The sequence below is a fragment of the Geospiza fortis genome, unplaced genomic scaffold (genome assembly GCF_000277835.1).
Source record: "Geospiza fortis unplaced genomic scaffold, GeoFor_1.0 scaffold452, whole genome shotgun sequence".
Taxonomy (NCBI): domain Eukaryota; kingdom Metazoa; phylum Chordata; class Aves; order Passeriformes; family Thraupidae; genus Geospiza; species Geospiza fortis.
Window position 1 is genome coordinate 1,992,438 of NW_005054369.1, and position 20,142 is coordinate 2,012,579.

Below are 20,142 nucleotides of genomic sequence, written 5' to 3' on the forward strand. Positions count from 1 at the left end.
ACTTCCCAATACCTATCACCTATGTTAGACAGTGAGCTTCTACTCTACACCAATCCAAAAGTGCCAACATCACAGCAGAGGATGGAGGCCAAGAACAAGAAGGAGGAAGGCTGGACACGCCCCCTGATCCCTCCATCTTGCCCCCTGAACTCACATTCTAAAACCCCAAAAATCTATTTTTCACCCTGTGATAAATTCACTATCATTCTACTTAAACTGTCGTGGCTTGCAGATCTTCATGTAAGGTTGGTAACTTGCTCCACGGGTCATAATCAAAGGCACAGGCCCCTTGGGCTCTGTGCCAGGGCCTCTGAGCCCCCTGGCAGGGGTCCTGGCCATCCAGGACAGCCAGAGGGATGTCCTGAATTCCGACAAGTTGGGATTCTCACCAACATTATTGAATAATGCTGTTGATAACATGCAGAAGGCAGAGCTGTGGTCAGTTACAAGCTGGGATTCTGTGCTCTCTTTGCAGGGGCAGCAGTGAGGAGGAAGCAGCTCTGAGGACCAACAAGCAGGTTTATTCCCTGCTGCTCCGTGCCACTGCCAACAAGGGGCTGTCGCTGCTGGAGCGCAGCGAGCTCCTGCTGAGCCTGCTGGAGCAGCTGGAAGGCAGCCCTGGCCTGCAGTGAGGGCTGCCCTGCAGGGCTGCAGCACCAGTGCCTTGCTGGGAGCACTGGGGTGTTCCCATGGAGTGTTTGTTCACTGAGGGTGAGCTCTCACCCCTGTTGTTCCCTTGGAACTTGGGAAAGCACAGGGATTCCTTTTTAGCCCCACAAAGCTCTCCTTGTTCGGCTCGCGGCGTTTCTTTGTTTGAAATGCCAGCTTGGGGTTCTGGAGATAAAAATGGAACTTCTGCAATGTGGGGAAATTCCTGGTTTTTCTCTTGCAGTGAAATCTGTGTTTTGCATAAAGATGTAACCTCACAGCTGTAACTTCACAGCTGCTCTGGTTTGGTATTTATTGAAATGTGTTTTGTAAGCAAGGCTGCACTGGAGCACTTCCACTGCTAAAGGCAGCCCAAGCTGTACCAGGAGATTTCTGGATGCACTTCTTAATCCCAGGGAGGATCCTGCACAAAAACCTGTGCCTTTCTAGCTTTGATGTGACTCTTGCAATTTATCAGCCATCTCTGGGATTTTGTTTTGGAAAGTGAATGGTTTCAGCTATGTTGGAATTGATCAAGAATAGTATTATCTTTTTTCAAACTTGAAACTGTGAATAAATGAGAGGATATTTTTAAATAAAAATTTATTTATTAAATATAAACACATCAGTCTGCCTTATTTTTCTTGGTTGTGACCCTCCTCAGAGCAGCAAACTGCTCAACAGAATCAAAACTATTTGAAAGACAAATTTTTAATTTTTTTGAAAAAAATCTGTAAGCTCCAATCAAGCACTGAGTGGGGTCTTACCTCAGCATGTGAGGACTCTGGGTTTTTTGCTAATATGTATTATTTGAAGATAAAATTATCCAGAACATAACATCTGATGTCCTGCTATTCTTCTACAAATAGATGTGGTTCTTTATTGCATAATAACAGTGTAAACCACTTTTCAGAAAGGTGGAAATGCCTTTTCCATGTATTCATATGGAATTAGACGAGCTTTTTAAGGTCCCTTCCAACCCAAACCATCCTGGGATTCTGTGATTTTCCAGCAGTTTTTACCCTCCGAGATTCTGTTTCATCCTGAGACAGGAAAATGTTTCATAGGCCAAACCCCTGTCCTGCTGTGCCCAGTGTGACTGATGACCCCACACTCTGGAATTACTCATTACAGGAATTACAGGAACAGAACTTGGCTTCCCTCTTGTTCCAGGTGTGGAGCCTCTCACATGGATGGAAATTCAGGGCCCATCCTCAGACTTCACCTGAACTGTGCAGCAAATGAGGCTTTCTCTGTTATTTCAGGAACCTCAGCACTGTGCTAACAACACAAATGACTTTCAGGAGGATTATAAATGAGTATATTATGATTCAAATCTCCTGTGAAGCTCTTGGCATTAGCTGGAGGGAGCATTAGTGCTAAATAGGATTATTTTTTCCCTTCCAGAGATAAACAATTAAAGCATAAACCACATCCAGAACAGACAACTCTTAACACCATTATTAACTCTGATAAGCCAGTTTATTTCCCTGTTAATAAATCCTTCATTACAGGAACAGAAACCAAAAGCTAATTTTGAAGACCCTGTTAGGGTAACAAGGGTCAACAGCTGACCTGAACTGACAACAGCCCCACACAGAGCAACTTCACTGCAAGAATTCTGTTCCACAAAGAATCTACAATTAACAGTTTTATACAAATACTGGAAAAGCAGAACAACAAGCAAACAAGTTTACAAAAGAAAATACTTCATTGGAATATGGGGGTTTTTCCTACACAAGAAGATGTGCAAGAAAAACTGATTATACTGAGAAATCCAACCTGAGCTGTGTGCTGGGGGATACCTGAGGTGAGGTGTGGGGCTGATTGCAGTTTCTCAATGTTCACAGCTGCTTTTCAAGGATAAAATATTCACAGTGCACACAGGAGGAAAGGGAAGAGCTGGATGCTTTAAGGATGCTGGACAGATCCCAGATTTCTTAAGATATTTCAGTGCAACCTTCTCACAGCCATCCCTGACCAGGACAGTGCTTCATAATCCCAAAACCCATGGGTCTGCAGATTGGAAAAGCCCTCCTGGAGTGCCTTGCTGGGCAGGCTGGGCTGTCAGTAGGAGCAGTTGTGTGGCTGCAGGGCTGTGTGGATGGCAGCAGCCAGGTCCTGGGCTGTGGGGCTCCCTGCAGTGCAGCTCACGGTGACGCCGGCATCTCGCAGGGCCTCTGCTGTGCTGGGGCCGATGGCAGCAAACTGCAGGGACAACACTGCACTGTCAGGGCTCAGCTCTCCCAGCTCAGGCTGAAGATTTGCAGCATTAAAAGGCACCCATCAATGGAGCTGCTTAGCAGTGACTCAAGAAGATGAGTATTTATCTCACCATTGCAAACACTGAAAGCTCCGAGTCCCACGGAACAGGGAAAAGTGAGAGGAATTTTAATCAGCTGCAGCCTGGTGCAAGCAACAACTCCTCACACCATGGCATCACCCAGGGAAAATGAAGTCTATCGCAGTGGAAATGGGGGAATTGGTCGGGGAAAACATTCCAGGTGAAAACAATTTCTTTTTTAAAATCCACCCAAGGCCAGGTTGGATGGGGTTGGAGCAAGCTGTGTAGTGGAAGGTGTCCCTGCCTATAGCAAGGGGGTGCAACGAGATGGCTTTAAGGTCCCTTCCAACCCAACCCATTCTGGGATTCTACAATAATATCTTTAGTATAATTCTATATAATATCATTTGTATTTGTTATAAACTGGGGTTTTCTTCAGAGAAATAAGCACAAACCAAAGATGAGGTTTGCAGTGTTTGTTACAGCCTTTCTGTCTCATTTGCCCACCCCAAATTTCCTGCCTCTCATATTGCACCATTTGTAAGAGAACATACCTTGACTTGGTTGATCAAATCCCCTGAAAGCTTCTGGATATGCTGGAGGCAGAATTTGACACCAGAGGGGCTGAAGAACACAATGCTGGCGGGGATCCCCTGGGTGACAGAAGCAGAGGTTGACACAGCTAACTCCAGCAGTGTGCCAGTGCCTTGGCACATGGGCACAGCACACAGGGAATTTAGCCCAGGGGGCAGGGATGGATGGGATATTGGGAATTAGGAATTGCTCCCTGGCAGGGTGGGCAGGCCCTGGCACAGGTGCCCAGAGCAGCTGGGGCTGCCCCTGCATCCCTGGCAGTGCCCAAGGCCAGGCTGGACAGGGCTTGGAGCAGTCTGGGACAGTGGGAGGTGTCCCTGCCATGGCAGGGGGTGGCACTGGGTGAGAGTTAAGTTCCCTTCCCACCCAAACCATTCCATGATTCTGTAATTCTATGATAGAGGCTCCTAACGTGGAAAAACCAGAAGGCCAGCCTTGAAAAATGAAAAGCAGTGATTACTTTTATACAAACTATGTAGGGCAGATTACTCCTGGATTCTGTGATACACAGCAAAGATGCCCAGTGATATTTCAGTTACACTACTTCAAAAACAGGAATATTCTGGGAGGCATTGTCACCTGCCTCAGAAAATCCCAAACTACCTCAGTGTCCAGTACCTGCTGGGAGAAGTAACTGCTCAAAGATTCCTGCAGATCAGGGTGCTGGGCTGTTTGATAAACAGTGAGGCTTTCCAGGGGTATGCCTGCAATCAGGACATGCAGTCATAATTAATTCATTAATTTCTATTATTTCAGTTCAGCACTCACAACATCCTAACTGCACTGAAGTGTAACTATTTTAGGCTAAAAAGACACATGAAAGTTCTGTGAAGGATTTGCAGGTCCCAGAGCTGTGGGCAGCCAGCCAAGCTCCCAGTGTTTACTCCTGTCCTCTCCTCAGCAAGTTCCACTTCTACTTCTTCCAATTTGGTTCACAAGCTTTAGATACAACTTTTCTCATCACTGACTAATTAAAATGGGTCTCCAGGGGAAGTTCAACCTTTTTCTCTAAGCACTGTAGGAAGTACTTCTCTTTTCAGGGCTCCACAAGGAAACAGGAGAGCTGAGGAATTGGGCTTCTCTCCTGTAAACACACAAACAAGAACTTTAATTAACTCAGGCCTTTAATAAAGAGTAAATGTGACTTAATACATTTTAAAGGTATCAAATGCTGATTTATCAAATGCCTCACCACAGACACAGCACTGAGGTAACTGAAAACATCTGCAGCCCCAATTCACAGGACAGGCTACTTAGCAGGAACATTAAAAATGTTCCATAACTAGAATATGAATATTGGCTAAAAAGATAACTTCCTTTGTACAAGGGCAAGGGGAACAGAAATGCACTTTATCTCCTCCTCAGCACAACCTGCCTCGATCTGATATTTAAAATCTGTCCCACTCAATAAATGACAGAGCTCTTGATAAAAGAATATTCAGGCAGACAAAGAAAAGGACAATACTGTGCTGGAAAGTTTTGGTTTATCTGCAATTCCATTTTCTTAATTCTCCAAGGAAAAAGGATTCTGGTTGCACTGCTGGGGTGGGAGTGGATATCCTCACTTGCTTTTGTCAAATTAGGAATTTAACAGCAGACTTGCTTTGCACAGCTTTTGCCTTTTCTATAAATAAGAAACACAGAGAAAGTTTCAAGATTAAATTCTACACAGATTGATACAGCTTTGGATTCAGCTTTCCAGAGAAATGAAATTATTTTATTACTATTTCAGATTACACTTTTAAGAGACAATTACTAGAGAATAAATGTTTTTAAGTGCTGGAAGGAGACTGTTGGTTTATGCAAGCAGACATTCTTCAGGGATAAAAAAAAGGGCAGCAGGGTGAAAATCAAATGGAAAGACCCCTGTAGGAGTCAACCCAGAAACACCTGAGTGTTGTGACTGCACACTGAGGTTTTATTAGAAACCAGATATTCTTAAATTAAAATTAAAAATTAGAGGAAGAATGACCTTGGCTCAGAATGTAAAAAGATTTTAAAATTAAATAAAATTTGAATGTACCAGCATCAATTCTCCTGCAAGTCATGGCAGTTATTTAAAATGTCAGTGTGATACCTGTAAACAAACACCAATTCTTCTGGTACAGAAAAATTCCTTGGTGGGCCTGAACCACACAACAAGGACTGGGATCTCCTGTTCCTGCAGCCAAATATTTGCCTTGAGAAGAGTAAAGCCAGACTGTCTTGGAGTAAATTCCTTTATTTCCCATCCCTTAAATTGAATTGGGTAACAAAGCACAAAAGGTAGTGACAAAAAAAATCTCATTATTTCAGCTTTTATTTTTATTCTGGCAATAACCTCTCATGATACAAGAAATTCAGAGCTATTCTTTTAATTTACTTCTTTACGCACAAACAGAAATGAATTTATACATAACAGGGAACATGAGATAATTTAATCTCTACTTCCAAGGTTGTTATAAAGCACTTGATCAGCTGAGAGCATTTAAATATGCAGAGCCCAATAAATTCTGGAGGATATTTCTATGTCTCAACAACAAACAGGCTCCAGTGACTGAAATTCACTGCTTGGGTAATTTTTTTCACCTTCATACAACACAATAAACAGGTTATTTCTCTTTCTGCTCGAAAAAATCCCTGGCAAATATTAATTTATTGCCAGAAGTAGATTTTCCAGCACTAAAAATCAGCTGAAACCTTTCTTTGCTTTAATACATTTGCTATTAGAAGAGAGGAGATGGGTTATTCTTCACTCATGAAATATTCGTGTTGCATTTTTAATTTTCAGAATTTATTATTTGATCTTGTGTTGGCTACTCCCATTTTTACCATTAAATATTCCCTAGAGCTGAAGTATTTTATTTGCCAGTGAATTAGAGAGCACTGTGCCCAGCAAAAACATTCCTTTCCAGCTCCCATCCCATTTTTCTTTTCCCTATAAATCTCTGCTACTGGGCAGACTTTGCTCAGCAGTCTCACATCTGTACAAAAACTCTTTTTTTACTGATCCATCCTACTGAGCCATCCATTCAAAAAAATAAACAGCTCCTAAGTCTAAAAGTCTTCCTTATTGCTACTGGAAATATTAACAACTTAGAGTAAAACCAGAAGAAGTCAGCAAATAGACTTTTAAAATTCCCCAATAATCTGAAAATAGCCTGAGAAGAGTTACAGATTTGACCATTAACAAAAGTTAAATAAAACTTAAAGCATCACTTTAATTTCTTCAAAACCACTCAGTTTTGGTGCTGAAAACCAGATCCCTCTGATACCACAGGGTAATTCTGGGGAGAGTCACCAGCAATTAAATCTTCTCATTTAGCAGCAATTTCCAGTCATTACAGCTCTGATCTTCCAGTAAAAATAAACTTTTTCCTAGTGGCTCATATAGTATTTATTAATTAACTAGAGGGTCTAAGATTACATGTAAATTAATATCTTGTATATGTATTTTGAAGTATTTTTGTCTCACTGTGCACTTAATTCTACCTTAAGGAAATTCTGAAATTATGAAAAGGACATTACTGTAACTTAACTCCAACATTTTAGCCACTTACTTGAACAAATATATTCAGCTAATTTCTCAGCATTTCCAGCCTTTTCTCCTTGTGGAACAAGACCAATTTCTTCCACTAGAACCAAAAGCAGCAAAGAAAAAACCATGGAAAACAATGAGAACAATTCAGATTTCCTGCCACAGAACTCTGGGATGGAAAGGGAGGCACACAAATAATTTGTGCACAAATAAATTGTGCAAGGTTAGAATTCCTTTCATCCAATTTCACTTCCAAAAGCAATGACAAAACCACATTCAAATTAGGAACAAAGGGTTTTTTTTTTCCTGTTTTGACCCAATTTTTCAAGCAGTAACCATCAGATTACAACAAAAGTAGCAGAAATCCAGAGGCTGGATTAGATCCATGGATATCCTTGGCTGGAGCATGGATAATTCTAATTTTTACATTATTACCTCTCTTCCAAATTAACCAGTTTAAAACTTAAATTTCTTTCTCAGCACCATTGAACAGCAGCTCCTCCTCCAAAAATTATACTTACAAATCAGATTTAGCCAATTTTTCTTTTTTTAAACCCCAGCTTACCTAAAGAAGCTGTAGCTTTTCCTACCACATATGTTGGTTTGATATTCCACATTTGTTTAAGAGATTTTGACCAGGCTGAAAAACATTAAATTATACTAAATTAAATGAAATTTAAGCACATGGCAACAGAATGTGAGTGATAAATGACTATTTGGGCTTCTGTTTAATCCATAAATACAGCAAAATTATAATAATAGCTAAAATTCTACTACACATTCAGCAAATCTGGATGTACAAATCCTAAAGGATCAAAAATAGATACCCCAAGTTTTTTACTGTCTTGTTTTAACCAGAGCAGCACAGGACACTGAGTCTTGTCTGGGACTACTGGGGGTGAAAAAAGAAATACAAACTACAACAGTAAAAATAAAAACCAGAAGTAAAAACCCAAGGATTTATTGCCTTTGAGAGGAACTCAAACAGGAACTACAGACTCATTTTTATTATTAAAATATTTCTTTTCCAAAAGTCCTAATCAAGGTTAGGGATGGAATTTAGAGATTACTTTTGACCTAAAATCTAAATATATTGTCCTCTGCTGCTGCAAATGCTACAAATAGCTGAGGGTCTCAGTGCATTTACTGCCTACTCAAGGGTGTAACCTTACTCACAGGACATTGATTTGTCCACAGCCCAAAAATGGAGCAGGTAAAGTAGAAACTCCATGCCAGAATCACCCAAGATAAGAATTTGGAAGAGTTTACAAGGATTTGGCATTTCATTGCGATGGATATTTCTATTTAGCAGGATTCTTCCTCACTCCTCACCTCCTGGCTTTGATGCCTCAGCACTTCTTCACCATTTTTTAGCTAATAATTAATTCACTTGAGAAATTTCTTATTCAAGACAGAGAACTCCCTTTTTCTGCAGCATTTCATATGAATTATAGAGGCACAGAAGTGATGGCCAGTTTTTCTGAGATGATCTTCTCTTTAAGAGAGGAAAGCAGTCAGCAAGCAAACCAGGCACTGCAGCAAAATATTCCTTCTGCATGAGAGAACCAGAGCTGGCAAAGCTCTCACTAATTAGTAATTTGCACCAAAAGCTCCTTTCCTTCATTTTTCAGGGTGGAAAACACAACCCTTAAAAGCTCAGTGTTGCATGAGCCCTTTATGATTCTAAAAGAATGATGAAATTCAGTTTTTTTTAAAAAAATCATGCTCCAAATATTTACTGGTGGATGAAATAAAATTCATTATAATCCAGACTTCACAAGATGTTGTAAGAAAAAGACCAAGGAATATCAATATGTACTTACCCTCTTTTTTACTCTTCTCTTTTAAACATATCTTGATGGCTTCTAATGCTCTTGGGCTGGTAAAAACTAGGCCTCCATAGCACTCTGGATGGGAAAGCTAATTAGAAACAGTAAATTTAAGAAGTCAAAAAAAATTATAAATTAATTTTAAAAATCAGCTGATCAATTATTTATAACCTTGTGGCAAACAGAACAGCTTCAATAATTGCCTGAAATGCCCCAACACTTGTGACAATTTACAATTTAAATATGAATTCTATCTGAACAATTTAATTCTTTAACAAGCAAGGGCAAGCTCCTTGATGCTGTACATGAAATTTACTGTACAACCAGAGAATTATTTGTACCACACAGAGAATGGTAAAATGGGATCATGGAAACCAAATCCTGTTGGAAATAAGACAACTGAAGGAATTTCAAACTTACCTTCTCAAATAAGCTGTCAAGAGAGGTGAATTCAAATGACAAAACTGGGATCAACGTTGCTTCCAAGTTGTATGATCCTAATTCCTATCAAGAAAAGGTTTGCAGCTCTTGAAATAAATTCCAAACAGCATTTTTGCTTTTTCAAAGAGCTGACTAAGTCAGCACAAGCATTTCTCTTTGCTAAAGCAAAATAAAAAGGCATTTTATTTCCTTTCCCTGGTAAATCTATTTGAATTTGTTAATTATTTAATATTACAAGATTTAATTAAACAATCAGCTGTGGGACCTTCTGAGGTACAGGAGACACCAGCACAAAACTCTTAAGTCCCCAAGTGCCCACCCAGTCCTGCAAATATCCCTGTGCATCTCTGTAATTCTGTCAGTAGGCTTCTTCTGAAGAAATAATCCTCCTTTATCAGGAATCCTTCCTCTTATCAGTGAGATTTACTCACATGACCAAGGGCAGGAGCAGAAGGGACCCCAGCAACAGGTAACCTCTATTTCACATCACTTTCCCAGTAAAAACACAAAGAATTTCTGTAATCTTTATCTGTCCAAATGAACATAATCAATACTAATTAATTCAAATGAAGCTGGTTTAATATCAGTACTTTGACGAGAGCTTTACAATGAATTCAGTACAAATGTCCCATAATTAATACCATTTTTTGCAGGAAGGGCTATTTTCCAAGATACTTTTTATCTCAGCATAATTTCAGGTATGCAGTCCTAAGTTTGATTAAGCCCCTATTTGAAACAGTTTGCATTCACATTTAATAAAGAAGTGACACTATTTTTTTTTAGTTTTCTCAACATTTACTCACTTTAATATAAGGATCTGGTCCTGAATCTTTGTCTTTGGGATCCTTCAGCAGCAGAACCTTCATTGTTCACCAAGGAAGCAGAGCAGAACCCTGAAATACAAGAATGGAATTTATCTTAATTAGATCTAGAGGAGTTTTTGACTCTAACAGTGACTTTAGCAGCTCCAAGAAGTGGGTTGCTAGCAGTTGTACTGCTCCTTACACAGTGAGTAAACAGTTATTTGTGCATTCTCCAGGCAGGAACACCCACCCTGATAAGGGCAGAAAATAATATGCTGCCTTTAGATAACACTGCTCAAAGGAGAGGCTCTGCTAAACTAATCAAGGGGAACACATTTTAAAGGATATTCTGTAAAAGCAGTAACAGGTCCTACAATGCCACCACGTTCTGCTATTGAATCAGCTCCTATCTACAAAAAATTATTTATTCTATTAATTTCCATGCACCCTCTGCTCATCAAAATGAGTATGCAAAAATTGATTTTATTTAATATATGTGTGTCTATATGCACACATTTATACATCTATAATAATATAGATAATATTCATATGCCTTCTCTGATAGTCTAGGAAAGAAGGCAGGACTGAAAACATCTGTTCTGCCATAAAAATGGAAGAAAAAAGATGAGACTTCTCAGTTCCTTACAAGCTTTGTGCTAAACTCAAAGTTACAAAATGTAAACAAACACGCAAATAATACAAACAGAAATCCACCCTCTAAGTGCATATTTACCCCAATTACCAGTGTGGTATTTTCCTGCCAGATCAGACATATAGGAAAATTCATCTTCCTCTAAATTCTTTCCCTGGATATCAGTATTCAAACGTTGGCAATGACCTAATTGCTCCCAGAGCAAACACAGCTTAAAACAAAACAAAACAAAACAAAACAAAAACCTAAACCAAACAAATACCCCAAACGAACAAAAACCCCCAAACCGAACCAAAATAAAAAATCCCACAGATGTGTTTGAGGCTTTAAAGGGAACATGAAAGTTTGAGCCTACTTGTAGCACGTTTATAAAGCTGGAATTAAATCCTTGGAGTTACATCCCAAGGCTCTGTGCCTTCCATTTCTCCTGGCTGGCAACAGCGAGTGCCCAATGCTCTTCTTTCCATGTCCTCATTAACAGCTCATTTCTTCATTAATTAGACACAAAGCGTTAAATGGAACACGTTTCACGTAACTTGATCATTAATAAGCATTTCTTCAGTGTTTAGGGCATTTGAACGCGTTTTCCCGACTGGCATTTTTTTTATAAAGCCCAGAATCACGTTGTGCTTACTGCGCTCTCCCTGTCGCCCTTCTCTGCGGTTCGTCTGGAATTATCCAGGGAATTTGGGTCGGGGGAAGCCGGGACACGATTTTTAGAGCGAGCAGCCTGATTCCTGCTTTAATCGGCAATTTTTACTAACACTGGTTTTTACTTACAGTAATTTTTGCTAATGTCGGGGGATGATCAGACACTGTTCCTTTTAAAGCACAGGATCCCTGAGGCTGGGGAAGCCTCCGGGGTCACGGAGCCCGAGCAGTGCCCGATCCCCGCCGCGTCCCCAGCCCTGAGAGCCACATCCAGCCCTTCCTGCCGGGATGGGGACTCCAAACCGCCCTGGGCAGGCAGATTTATCCCCTGACAGCCATTCCCGTGAAGGAATTCCCTTCGCAAGGAAGTGACACCACAGCACCGAGAGGAAATCCGGGTTCGCGGGGACAGGGGCGGTGTGGGCCGCGCCTCCCCCTTCAGGCTCCGCGGCTGCTCCGCGCTCAGCGGGCGCTGCCTGCCGCGGCTCCGGCAGCTCCGAGGGCTCCGACAGCGGCTCCGAGAGCTCGGGGTGCTCGGACTCGGACGAGCCCATCGCTGAGGTGAGCGGGACCGGCCCCGCGGGGCTCCCGCACGGGTGGGATTGGCAGGGATGTTCGGGAAGGGATTGTCAGGGGGTGTTCTGGAATGGATTGTTGTCAGGGGATATTCGGGAAGGGACTGTCAGGGAATGTTCAGGAAGGGCTTGAGAAGGGATTGTTGTCAGGGGATGTTCGGGAAGGACTTGGGAAGGGTGTCAGGGGATGTTTCGGGTATCGCCACATTTCACAGAGAAAAGCAAGGCACAATTCTTCCCGAGAATATTTCTGGGTTTCACGTTCTCTGAACATCAGAGAAAGGAAAAACAGTTCTTATCATATGCTGTGCCTGTGTTTGTGCAAAAGTAGAATGCAATATGGAGATTGTTTACCCAAAGTGATGGTGTTTTGTTCCCTTGGCCTGTCAGGGCCTGGTGTGTGTGTGTGTGTCGGGACTGAGGGTGACAATTGCAAGATTCAGCGCAGTTGTGTGCAGAGATGAGTGCTTGGCAGATTCAGTTTAGATGTAATGTAATATAGTGTAATATAGTATAGAATAATATAGTATAATAAAGTAATTAATTAGCCTTCTGATAAGATGGAGTCAGATACATCATTCCTCTCCCCTCGTCGGGGGTTCCCTGAAAATACTGTATTGGGGAAGGGCTTGGGAAGGGATTGTTGTCAGGGATGTTTGGGAAGGGATTATTGTGAGGGGATATTTGGGAAGGGATTGTTGTCAGGGGATATTTGGGAAGGGATTATTGTGAGGGGGTATTTGGGAAGGAATTATTGTCAGGGATGTTCAGGAAGGGACTCTCAGGGATGTTTGGGAAGGGTTTGTGCCCCCGCCAGGCCCAGCCGGCACTGGGTGCGTGCCTGTGGGAGCGCAGGGAACGCATCCCTGTAGGCCAGCAATCCAAAGTGTGTTCGCTGCATTGATGTTGAAAGTTTTTAATTTTTTAACTGTTTTTCAAGTGTTGGGGTCCCCGAGGTTTCAGCTGTACAGCCCCCTGGCCCTTGGTGTGTCCGCTCAGGTTTGGGGCTGGAGGCAGCTGCTTGGAAATGGCGCTGTCAGCACGGAGGATTAGCTCTTTCGTTATTTTCTGCTATGTTTTATTATTGTAAAAATATATTTGCTTCCTTTTATTGTAGAATCCCAGAATAGTTTGGTTTGGAAAGGACATTAAAGCCCATCCAGTTTCACCCCCTACCATGGCAGGGACACCTTCCACTATCCCAGGGTTTTCCAAGCCCTGTCCAGCCTGGCCTTGGACACTTTAGGGATCCAGGGGCAGCCTTTGCCAGTGCCTCCTGAATTTTGCTGCCTCCAAATGAATTCTGTGCCTGTTTTCTACCCTGCAAACAGGTCTTTAACACTGTTCTTCCAGTGGACAGCAAAGACCATGACCTCTGTGTGAGATTGGAGAGAGTTCTGAGGCTGAATGGTGGCAAAAGTGAGGCTGAATAGTTGAGGTTATTCAGGAGGTGTAGTTGAAACTGGCAGTTAAAAGTTGAATGATCTTGAACAGTGGAATAGGTGGGCAGAGTAACCTTGGCAGGAGTGACTTTTAATTTTGAATACCAATAAAAATGTTAGCAGACACACAGCATTTGTTCTGGAAGGAGAAGCAGCAGTTCCCTGTGGCTGCTGCAGTGCCTGGGTCTCATCACTTGCAGAGTTCCACAGTGGAGTTGATGATGCCAGGAGGATTTGGGGAAATAGCAGAAGTGTGGGTTTGGGTGTAATTATTTAAATGTCTGCAGCAACCTGCAGCTAAGGTGTTAGACCCCAGTGCTGAAGTTGCCAGGGTTTAACTGCCTGGGTCAGACCTCTCTCTGGGAAGAGTCTGTGGCTACAACAGCTGTAATTGTGTGAACCAGATGGCAGGAGCAAAGCATTAAAGGCTTGTTCATGACACAATTGGTGGGTCAGTTTTAAAAAGTTACTTTTCACAAATGTTCTCTAAAGGTCACAGAAGAAATGATAACCAATTGCTGAGACTACTGCAAGGTGGAAATAAGTTCTGTTTCTGCTGTTTCAAGTTTCTTACAGTTTAGCTTTGTTCTGATATAACCTCTTGCCAAGTGTGTGTGATATTCTCTGTTTTACTCCACAGGAAGTGAATGTTGAATTTGAAGCACATTCCATATCAGACAATGACTATAATGGGATAAAGAAGTTACTACAGCAGGTACTGTGGCTACTTGTCAGCTTGGTTCATATGTCCATTGATAAATGATATCTAAGGAGTTGTGCAAAGGCATCAGTTCACATTCTCTGTATGGATTTATAGCTTTTATATATTACTTTGCTTCCTTTTATTAGATAATCCCAGAGTAGTTTGGGTTGGAAGGGACCTTAAAGCCCATCCAGTGCCACCCCCTGCCATGGGCAGGGACACCTTCCACTGTCCCAGATTGCTCCAGCCTGCCCTTGGACACTTCCAGGGATGGAATAGCCAAGCTTTCATATCATACCAAACTCCAGAGGGTACCAATGTGAAAATATCAGCATGTGGAAGGTGCAGGAGCAAGCACCTCCAGCAGCTGATTGTTAGTTTTTGCAGTATTACAATGAAGGAAGATAAATAAAAATCTCACTTTATTTTCCATTAAGTGGTCCAGGAGATACCCTCAGTGCCTGAAATTTAATACTTGTTTTCTGTCTTCCAGTTGTTTCTAAAAGCTCCTGTTAATACTGCTGAATTAACTGATATATTAATACAACAGAACCATATTGGGAGTATTATCAAGGTAAGACAGATACTATATTTGTAATTGAAGTACAATGCTTTCTTTGTTAAAATGACATTATTTCTGTATTTCAGCAGGGGATCCTGTGTCTGTTATTTGTGTGCTTTCTTGCTTTTTCTGCTTTAAGAATAATTTTTCTATGGGAACTGAAATTTTCCATGCCTGTTTTCAAGCAGAGAAGGAATTTGATGTGTTGTTACTGCTGGTTTCTTTTTACATATGGAAGGCTTTTCCCTCCCTGAATTTCAGTGTAGTAATGCTGAAAATGCAATGGAGAGGTTTGTTACCATCTCCATAAGAAATGGGAGCTTTGACTTTCCTACAAAGACACAGCTCTTTGTCCCTCTCCCTATCAAAGCTTTATTTCTGGTTGTCAAGACATTCCAGGTTTACTGCATTAGAAACTGAAGGAGATTGGTTTTGTTCAAGATATTGCCATTCCCTGGGCTGAGATGCTGCTTATTAAATGTGAGCTATCAACCTTCAGTGCCTTTCAGAGGACTCTGCTGTGGCAGATGCATGACCTGGCCCTCTCTAAAGCTGGCTCTGAGCACACTGAGGTGTTCAGTGGTGCAGCAGAATGTGCAGTGTGTGTTTGCACAGATTCCTCAGTGGTTTTCGTCTGCTGATACCAGCTGCAAAGAAAAACATCTTTTGCTACAGAGTGGAAATAGAATGTCAGTATGAGTTGTTGCTTTTCCTTTCATCCAACAGCAAGCAGAAGTGCAGGAAGACAGTTCTGATGATGAAGATGAAGATGATGATGAAGTATTTGGTTTTATAAGCTGCTTGAACTTAACAGAAAGGAAGGTTGGTATTCCTCAGTAACATCTGGTTATAAATATTATATATCAGTAATGAATGAGATTGCATCCTGTGTAACAAGCCTGGACAGCTGGACCTGGATTTGAATTCCACTCTGGAGGACTGGGGTGATAAAACTTGAAGTGACTTAGCTTTTTGGGGTGATAAAACTTGAAGTGGCTTAGATTTTTGAGGTTATAAAACTTGAAGTGGCTTAACTTTTTGGGTCAAACGTGAAGCAGAAAATGGAACGGAGAGTTAAAAGTGGGCCTAGTAATTCCAGCACAAATGAGGTGTCAGTCTCTTGTATTTCCTCCCCTTGATCTTCTGCAGTTTGGAGTTTTGCTGTGGTGCTGCAGTTCCTTGCTCCCAGCACTTCAGAAGCTTTGTTTGCCCTCAGCTTTAGGGCTGGAGAATGATTTCACAGCAATCGTGCAGTGCTTTAGAGGCTGCTGAGGGAAATTGTCACCAGGCCTGTAGGAAGTTCCCTCCAAGGTGACATTCAGGGTTTTCTTGTGTAAACAGTTGTTGTGTCAGGTAAAGGAAATGCACCTTTTGCTTGCAGGGCACCCAGTGTGCTGAGCAAATCAAAGAGCTGCTTCTGAGTCGCTGTGAGCAGAGCTGTGAGCAGCGGGTGGTGGAGCAGCTCAGTAAACTCCTCAACGACAGCACAAAGCCTGTGGGGCTCATCCTCAGTGAAAGGTTCATCAATGTCCCCCCACAGATTGCTCTGCCCATGCACCAGCAGCTCCAGTAAGTTTGCTTATTTCTTTTTTTTTCTTGCATGATGCTGAATGGTATTTTTCATCATATTTTTCAGAACTCTTATGTATATAGTGCTAAGACAATTGATGCTATAGATATGAGTAAAGCATGAACAAATAAAATACTATATATGATCTTTAGTTAATTTTTAAAATATTTTTATATCTTAATAAAGGTCCAGAACTTTCTCAAATTCTATAGAGGGCATAATTTGAGAACGTGTGCTGTTCTACAGAAATAGCCGTGTCCATGTTGCAGTTCATCCTTGTATTGCAGATTATTTTCACACTGATCTAGGAAAATTTAAAAATGAGGAATCTTTTAGCAGCTTGGGTGTTGCTGTGTTAATGTCTGGCTCAGGAATGGGAGATTTGGACTGAGGGAAAGGATTAAAAAGTGAATCAGTTTTGACCCATGTAAATATGCAGTGTTTTGATTAGTTTCAGGTAATGAAAAAGCTGGTGAAGTGCTGGTTGATCTCTGCTAATTCATGGATTATATCAAAAGCTGTGTGAAAGTAAATAAATTAATCCACTGAAACACAGCATTACATTATTTTAGTGCCATGCTGAGAACTGGGAACAAGGAAGTTTTGTTGGATAAGGAACCAGTAATAGAACGGAGATCATCTCTTTTTAATTCTTTCATTTTTGCCTTCTTTCCTCTCATGTGAGATGAGATTAGAAGTCAGATTGAGGTCACCACAAATACAGCACTTGTCACAGCTCAAATTCAGATCTCAGCCTCTTTGTCTTAAGGTTTTGGAGTGACAACATGTTGAACACAAGGGTGAGCAAGAGTATTTTCTGTCTTTTCAGTTACAGTCCTCAAGGAAGTGATAATGTGATGCATTTTTAAGGAGAGTTGCACTTAGAATCATTGCACAGACACTCTACCATGAGCAGGATTCTGGGGAAAAAGGGTTATCCTGTGAGCTGAGGAAAAACATCCATATTTTTATAGTTTAAAGTACAAATAATGTGTTTAAGTACCAGGAGTGCATCTGAAAAATTGATTTTCTGAGGTAGTCAGAAAAGAATAGGCTGCAATTTGAATATCCTTTCTATACCACTACATTCTAAGGTTTGGTTATGTGCTTGTTTAGGATTTCAGTTGTGTAAACATTTATTCCTCTTTAGGAAGGAGCTGACTGAGGCACAGAGGACAAACAAACCCTGTGGAAAGTGCCACTATTACCTCCTTATCAGCAAGACCTTTACAGAAGCCACAAAGAGCAATTTTAAGAGGAAGGAAGGGAGGAATCAGCCAAAGGAGGAATTAATGTTTGCAAATGCAGAGGAAGAATTCTTTCATGAGGTAACATGATTATTTAATTTAAAATACTTCTTTTTCTTCATATCATCAACAAGAGATGTTTCACCTCAAATTCAAGGGGAGCTTTTATCAAGATGATCACAACTATTTTGAAATTAAATTAAGGGTGTTTTGGAGTAGTGTTGAGAGAGGAGCAAACTCTTTGTGTGTATTGATTTATCTGTTCCCTCCTGAGTACCTGTTACTTGCAAAAAATGCTCAGAATAAAAACTTATGGAGGTCCTAAGAGGTGGCTCTTGCTTCCCTTTTCTGTCTCTATTCTACTCAGGGCAAGTATATTAATAAAAAGTGGTGAAACACTGAGATGAAAATATTACTTCCCATTTCCTAAGGCAACAGAATTCTGCTGGTCCCAAGCCAGATCAGGTGAGGGCAAAATGCAGGAAATTAAATTTAAGATGTGCTTTGAAATGCAAAGAATTTGTCATGGTTTCTTTTTTTTTTTTTCTCTTTTTTTTGTTCCCAAAGCTTTAAAACCACTATTATACAATATCATTACTTTGTCAAGAGGCTGTTATTTTTCATTTCTGGCAGTGCCTGCAGGGCAAAGGACTTGCACATGCATGGGGTGGTTAATGGCAAAGGTTCCTGTGTGTAATCATTCTGACAGAGGCTCTGATAGGGCTGTAATTTTATTTTTTGGGAATAAGAGAAATGTAAGTGGGGGAATTCATTGGTAGCTGTAGGGAATTGTGTTGTAGCCTCTGTGCAGTAGCAAGTTGTGAATTTTGTTTTTGTGTTCCTGCCACAGCAGCTGAAAAAGCTGAAGCTGAACTCTGTAAAATGTTATTGAAAAGCTGCTGGGGAGAAGCCTGTGAAGCTCATGTGTCCATGGGTGTTGTGTTGTTGAAGGCTCATTTTGTATTTATTTATCTCAGCTTTGTTATGTATTAAAGGCTAATTGGGTGCTTTCATCTAAACTCCAGTCATTCTCAGCTCAAAGGGATAGACTCAAACTGAGCATGTTTTTCTTTCTAACAGTCTTTCCAGTGTTTAAAAAAAATAATTTTAAACATTATGTAGGGTATTAAATTCAGTGTCTCTCTGTACTTAATACTGTGTGTGTGTTAAATTAGTGCTGAGTGTCTGTCCTCCCTGATCACACATAATGTTAATTAGATTGCCATAAAATAGCATTAAATGTGGTGAGGCACTTGGAGCCATATCAAACTGAGAGCAGCCTTTTCCTGCACTTGGCACTGCCCTGGGCTTCATTCTGCTCCTTAAAGTTATAACCAGAAAATCTATTATAACCAGACTTGCAATTGATTAAAGGTGCTCAAATTGTTCTTGAGCAAAGCCACTCAGTTAGTGTGGTAATTCATCCAAAATGAGATTTAAAGCCTTGATCTATTGTTAGTGGAGAGCAAACCTAAAGGGAGAGTGGATCTTAATTTTCCTTCAAAGGGAAGGAATCGGGTAAGTTCTACTTGATGGTTCAGCTCAGAGTTCTTCATCTGACTTGTGTGAGAACTGGAAACATTCATTAGGTTGTTTTTCTGATCCATCAGGAATTTTGTCTAGGAAAGCTGATGAAAAGGGACTTTCTGTATGGGGTCCCTGAAAAGAAATAATGCACATTCTAGACACCTGCCTGTTTGGAGAGGCATAAATAGATCTTCAAGTTGCTTCAGCCGTCTGGAACCTTTTCAAGAGCTTTCTGAAATTCTCCTCAGGATTCATTTGGTGCCCATCCCCTTAATGTTTGATTTCTACTCATATTCTTACAGATTTCTTAATTTTTAGGACTCTGAGCAGTTTCAAGAGTAGGCCCTGAAAGCAGCAGAGCCTCAGAACATTGGTATTTTTCCCCCCCCTCCCCCTTAGGTTGTTTCTCTGATCCCAAACTACAATGGTAGCAATCATTATAGAATTTAATATGAAAGATATCAATTCTGTGAAAATAAAATGTTTGTTTAAAATACTTCAAATAGTGGAGTTTTTGGTTGTTCTTTTTGGTAGACACTTCAAGAGGGAAAAAAACTTCTTAAGCATGGGCATAATAGATTCATTATTTTCACTTTGTTTGGATGATGAATTATCTTCATGCTAATTAAACATTTTAATCTGAATGCTTTTGTTTCTGTTGTTTAGAAAGCCCTTCTGAAATTCAACTACTCTGTGCAAGAGGAAAGTGACACCTGTCTGGGTGGCAGATGGTCCTTTGATGATGTGCCCATGAAGCCTCTGAGGACAGTTATTGTAGTTCCAGCTGATGGAATCCATGGAATTATGGATAAACTCAAAGATTATCTCTCCTTCTGAGCTCCCCTACAAACACCAGGTTTTTACAGAGCAGCCATGCAGGACTGTGACCTCAGAATATTTGCAGAACTGCTGTTGAGTCAACGGTTTTATACAACTAAAAATATCCACCAAATGAATATTTTTAAATACTGCATCTTATTTTACTTTGATATCATCACGAAGCAGTCAATAAAAACCCAGTGTCAAAAAAAAGCCTGAATATCTGTTCAATGTGTTTTTAACCAAAGCTAAATCATGTGGTTTTGTTCCAAAATAAT

The 20,142-nt window shown here is 40.8% G+C and overlaps 3 protein-coding genes across 5 annotated transcripts in view; 2 read left to right on the plus strand and 1 right to left on the minus strand.

Moving 5' to 3' along the window:
• EDRF1 (erythroid differentiation regulatory factor 1) overlaps positions 1-1,269 on the plus strand; it is a 21,270-nt gene extending 20,001 nt beyond the window's left edge. For both annotated transcript variants that reach the window (XM_014308432.2, XM_031059900.1), the window contains one exon: positions 476-1,269. In XM_014308432.2, coding sequence (XP_014163907.1) covers positions 476-632 — 157 coding nt within the window. In that variant the 3' untranslated portion in view covers positions 633-1,269. The remainder of the gene's footprint in view (positions 1-475) is intronic.
• Positions 1,270-2,111: 842 nt separating this feature from the next.
• On the minus strand, positions 2,112-11,786 carry UROS (uroporphyrinogen III synthase). Of its 2 annotated transcripts, none has more exons than XM_031059891.1 (10): positions 11,549-11,786; positions 10,117-10,206; positions 9,293-9,376; positions 8,867-8,963; positions 7,609-7,683; positions 7,066-7,140; positions 4,527-4,610; positions 4,145-4,230; positions 3,487-3,585; positions 2,112-2,856 (listed from the first exon to the last, which is right to left on the minus strand). In XM_031059891.1, exons 2-10 carry the CDS (start codon positions 10,177-10,179, stop codon positions 2,716-2,718), a joined length of 804 nt encoding a protein of 267 aa, XP_030915751.1. In that variant the 5' UTR covers positions 10,180-10,206; positions 11,549-11,786; the 3' UTR covers positions 2,112-2,715. The 2 variants fall into 2 exon arrangements, with proteins under 2 accessions (XP_030915751.1, XP_005424585.1); XM_005424528.2 differs by having other exon boundaries at positions 11,403-11,785.
• Positions 11,284-20,077, plus strand: BCCIP (BRCA2 and CDKN1A interacting protein). Its single transcript, XM_014308423.2, has 8 exons — positions 11,284-11,299; positions 11,862-11,980; positions 14,077-14,151; positions 14,633-14,713; positions 15,428-15,523; positions 16,083-16,270; positions 17,422-17,599; positions 19,712-20,077. The coding sequence occupies exons 1-8, from the start codon at positions 11,284-11,286 to the stop codon at positions 19,880-19,882; spliced, it is 924 nt and encodes a 307-aa protein (XP_014163898.1). The 3' UTR covers positions 19,883-20,077.
• Positions 20,078-20,142: the final 65 nt, after the last annotated feature.

What these genes read in the sequence shown, in the direction of transcription:
- BCCIP (XM_014308423.2), top strand. An exon ending in CGGACGAGCCCATCGCTGAG is followed by an intron (nt 11,981 to 14,076) that starts GTGAGCGGGACC and finishes TTTACTCCACAG; the next exon opens with GAAGTGAATGTTGAATTTGA. An exon ending in TAAAGAAGTTACTACAGCAG is followed by an intron (nt 14,152 to 14,632) that starts GTACTGTGGCTA and finishes TCTGTCTTCCAG; the next exon opens with TTGTTTCTAAAAGCTCCTGT.
- UROS (XM_031059891.1), bottom strand. Translation starts at nt 10,179, where the DNA reads ATGAAGGTTCTGCTGCTGAAGGATCCCAAAGACAAAGATTCAGGACCA. An exon ending in AAAAGCTACAGCTTCTTTAG is followed by an intron (nt 7,141 to 7,608) that starts GTAAGCTGGGGT and finishes TTTTGGTTCTAG; the next exon opens with TGGAAGAAATTGGTCTTGTT. An exon ending in GCAGTTACTTCTCCCAGCAG is followed by an intron (nt 3,586 to 4,144) that starts GTACTGGACACT and finishes TCTGTCACCCAG; the next exon opens with GGGATCCCCGCCAGCATTGT.